Consider the following 3,673-nt stretch of genomic DNA (forward strand, 5'->3'; position numbering starts at 1 on the left):
CTCTCACCTTGGCCTCCCAAAGTGCTGGGATTATAGGTGTGAGCCACCATGCCCAGCCTACAAAACTCTTATAAAGGTGATTTTACTTATGTAAATATCTCAGAGAAATACACTGTCTTAAAACAAATATGGGATTGGATGTTAAATGGTGTAGGTTTAAAGAGAGGCTGCTTGGCCAGGTGTGGTAGATGATGGTAGAAGGACAGCTTGAGGCCCAGAGTTCCAGACCAACCTGGGTAACATAACTAGATCCTATCTTTAAAAAGAGAAAAAACAAGCCGGGCTTGGTGGCTCAGTCTGTAATCCTGCGCCTTTGAGAGGCTGAGGTGAGTGGATTGCCTGAGCCCGCAGGTTCGAGACCCACCTGGGCAGCGAGACCTCATCTCTACAATAAATCAAAAAATCAGCCAGGCGTGGTAGCGCATGCCTGTAATTCCGGCTACTTGGAAGGCTGAGGCAGAAGGATCGCCGGAGCCCAGCAGGTCGAGGCTGCGGTGGCCAGGAGCGACCATTGCACTCCAGTCTGGGTGACAGAGTGAGACTCCAACACAAAAAAAAAAAAAAGAAAAAGAGAAAAAACAGCCGGACATGGTGGTTCGTGTCTGTAGTGTTGGCTACAAAGGAGATTGAGGTGGGAAGATCACTAGAGACTAAGAGTTTGAGGCTGCAGTGAGCTATGATTACACCACTGTACTCCAGCCTGGGAGAAAGTGAGATCCCTGTCTCAAACAAACAAAAAACCCTTTACACTCAGAGATTTCAGTCAGCAGGACCTTATCTCCTGTTATAAGTGAAGAAAGAAAGCAAAATAATAAGAAATGGCCTCCCAAGGCTATATGGTGAGTCAGAGAAAGAACCAGAAGGACAGCAAAAGAATCTGTCAGAGATTGCCCAGAAGGCTTCTCAATTTCTAAGTTAGGCTACATGGTTCCTCCCTAAAGGGTTTATTCAGCTTTTTTATAGTCAGATGTCTAACCAGGCCCTAAAGGTCTAGGAACAAAAAAGGATGGGCTAAAAAATCAGAAGGCTGGGGGTATGTAAATATCTCTAAAACGAACTCACACAGCACTGAAAAGAATCTCCTGCCCATCCCCTGCATGCTTGGGCACCACTGTGGTGGCACTGATAGCCTTTTGCCAGCCCTTCCCACAGTTTTGATGGCAAGATGTTAAAATAAAATTAACTCATCTGCAGGGCCAGGAACTGGTAATCACTAAAAGCCAGGTGACGCTACAGTTGTATTTTTCCAACTTTGGTCCATGCTGATGATCACTCTGAGCTTTTTGGGTAGTGAGATACAGAATCTAAGTGTTTCCCAGTACCAATCATGGTCAGCTTTGAAGACTACTCACTAGTTTGTCTCCTACCAGATTGCGCTATCCTTGACTGCATCTGATCAGTCTGTCTACATACCAGAAGCATCAAACATGTACTGGGACGCAGTAAGCAATAAATAGTTGAACAAGTAAGACCCTAGTCTCCCACTGGCCCCCAGTACTCACTGTGCATGGAAATCTACAACCACTGGTGTCTCACTGTTGACGACTCGGTCTTGAAAGTCAGGTCCATCCTGGATGTTAAAGGTGGTTGAACAGACTCTGGTGGTGCATATTGTCTGGACTGGGCTGGGTGTTACTGTCACACCACCAGGACTGCACTGTGGGATCTGCTGGGCCCCGGAGGTGAGGGGTGGCCACCGACCCTGAGGGGGCTTCCTGGAGATGACGGAGGCCAGGAAGCGCCTCAGGAGAAGTCGCTGAGCCATCTGTGAAGGAAACATGCAAGAAGAGCTGAGCACACACCAGGAAGTCAACACACTAGAAACTGAAAGGGATTTGGGAGTGCTAGGGCAGGGAGGAGGATTCAAGAAGATGCAGACTTGGAAGCAAAATGCAAGGAAATAGTAAGACCGGTGAGGAAGAGATGAGTGAGGAGCAAGAATCAAAGGGAAGAAGGAATGGCTAGGCACATCAGGACAGGAAAACTGGGTTGACCAAAAACAAATCGGATTTAGGTGGAATTATAACAGAAAAATGGGAAGAGGGAACCAATATCTATAGAGCACCTGCTAACAGGCAAGTCCCTTACATACATTACTGGCCTTCCCAGATCAACCTTGAGAAAGCTGCTATAGCACTGCCCCTAATACAGATAAAGAAAGGAATTCCAAGGTTCAGATAAGTTATGCCCAAAGTAACCCAACTATTTTTTTTTCCTTTTTATTGTAGAGGTGAGGTCTCACCAGGTTGCCCGGGTGGGTCCGAACCCGTGGGCTCTGGCAATCCACTCGCCTTGGCCTCCCAAAGTGCTGGGATTACAGGCTGAGCCACCGAGCCCGGTGGTAACCCAACTATTAAATGACAGCCAACACCGGAACCCAACGTTGTCTGCAAAGTTCTTACTCCATCGATTATTATTATTTTTGAGTTGGAGTTTCACTCTGTTGCCCAGGCTGGTGTGCAGTGGCACGCTCACGGCCACCGCAACCTCGACTGACCTGCTGGGTTCCGATGATCCTTCCGCCTCAGCTTTCCAAGTAGCTGGAACTACAGGCACGCGCCACCGCACCCGGTTAATTTTTGATTTATTGTCGAGATGAGGTCTTGCCATGTTGCCCAGGCTGGTCTCGAACCCGTGGGCTCAGGCAATCCTCTCTACTCGGCCTCCCAAAGTGCTGGGATTACAGGCAGGAGCCACCGCGCCCGGCCTCATCGGTTGCTTTTTTTTAAAAAAAATGTTTTATTGGGAGATTAAGGAGGAAAATGGGATCAGGAAAGGTGAACTGCCAACAATTCAAGGAGGAACTAAGAGGCACAGGAACAGAAGTGTGAGGGGAACAGGTGTGTAAGGGGAACCAAAAACAGAAGAGACAAGTGTTGACGGGAACCAAAAAAGGGACATGTGTGCAGGGAACTGGGAAAAATCGAACGCCACCAGGCACCCTGGCTCTCCGGAGGGTCAGGTCCCCCCGCCCGGGGCCTCCGCCCGCTACCCCGGCAGCCGGCACAGGAAGGCGCCCACAGCGCGCCTCAGCCGCGACACCACCTCGAGCCACCCCCTCAGGAATCCTACCTCCCTGCAGCACGAGCGGAAGGACGCACGGGCCCGCCCTCCCTGCCCGTCAAGGGCACTCCCGTCGTCACATCCTCAGGGGCGGGCCTTTTTGCGTCACTTCCGGGAACAGAGGACCGGGAAACCTTCCCTCCCCAACTCGAGGGGCGGCTTGGATTTTCCGCCAATGGGGATGGCGGAAGAAAAGGCACAGCTAAAGAGGCAGAGTTTCAGCTAGGGACCGGAAGAGATGGTCAAGCCCTTGGGAGAGGGACCGGAAGAGATGGGCGGGTCTTCGGGGAAGGGACCGGAAAAGGTGGGTCGGTCCTAGAAGAGGGACCGGAAAAAGAGGCAGAAGGGAGGGTGCATAAAGAAGAAAAAGGCGCGGGGCGTGGTTCTGGGTTTTGCAAACCTCTGTTGCTTTGTAACTCAACTGGCACTCTCCCACCCCTCTACCTGGGAAGCTCTTCTAAGGCTCCCTTTAAGGCAGAAGACCTTACCTGGGAGTTCAGAAGCCACTTTGTGGTCCTCGTCTTGTGTCCACCTAAAAGAAAAAAAATCCCGAGGCAAAATTAACGTAAGTAGGAGAGTATTTGCGACAAGTTTGAGGACTGAAACCCGT

At 50.4% G+C, this 3,673-nt stretch overlaps 1 protein-coding gene across 2 annotated transcripts in view; it reads right to left on the reverse strand.

Annotated features, from left to right (window-relative positions):
• TXN2 (thioredoxin 2) overlaps positions 1 to 3,184 on the reverse strand; it is a 12,629-nt gene extending 9,445 nt beyond the window's left edge. The window contains exons 1-2 of one of the 2 annotated variants that reach the window (XM_008056276.1): positions 3,073 to 3,184; positions 1,503 to 1,765 (exon numbers count right to left, since the gene is read on the reverse strand). In XM_008056276.1, coding sequence (XP_008054467.1) covers positions 1,503 to 1,765 — 263 coding nt within the window. In that variant the 5' untranslated portion in view covers positions 3,073 to 3,184. The remainder of the gene's footprint in view (positions 1 to 1,502; positions 1,766 to 3,072) is intronic. The other variant, XM_008056277.1, reaches the window with a different exon arrangement.
• Between the last annotated feature and the right edge of the window lie 489 nt (positions 3,185 to 3,673).

This window comes from Carlito syrichta, unplaced genomic scaffold (genome assembly GCF_000164805.1).
Source record: "Carlito syrichta isolate Samal-C Ts95f unplaced genomic scaffold, Tarsius_syrichta-2.0.1 Scaffold302307, whole genome shotgun sequence".
Lineage (NCBI taxonomy): Eukaryota > Metazoa > Chordata > Mammalia > Primates > Tarsiidae > Carlito > Carlito syrichta.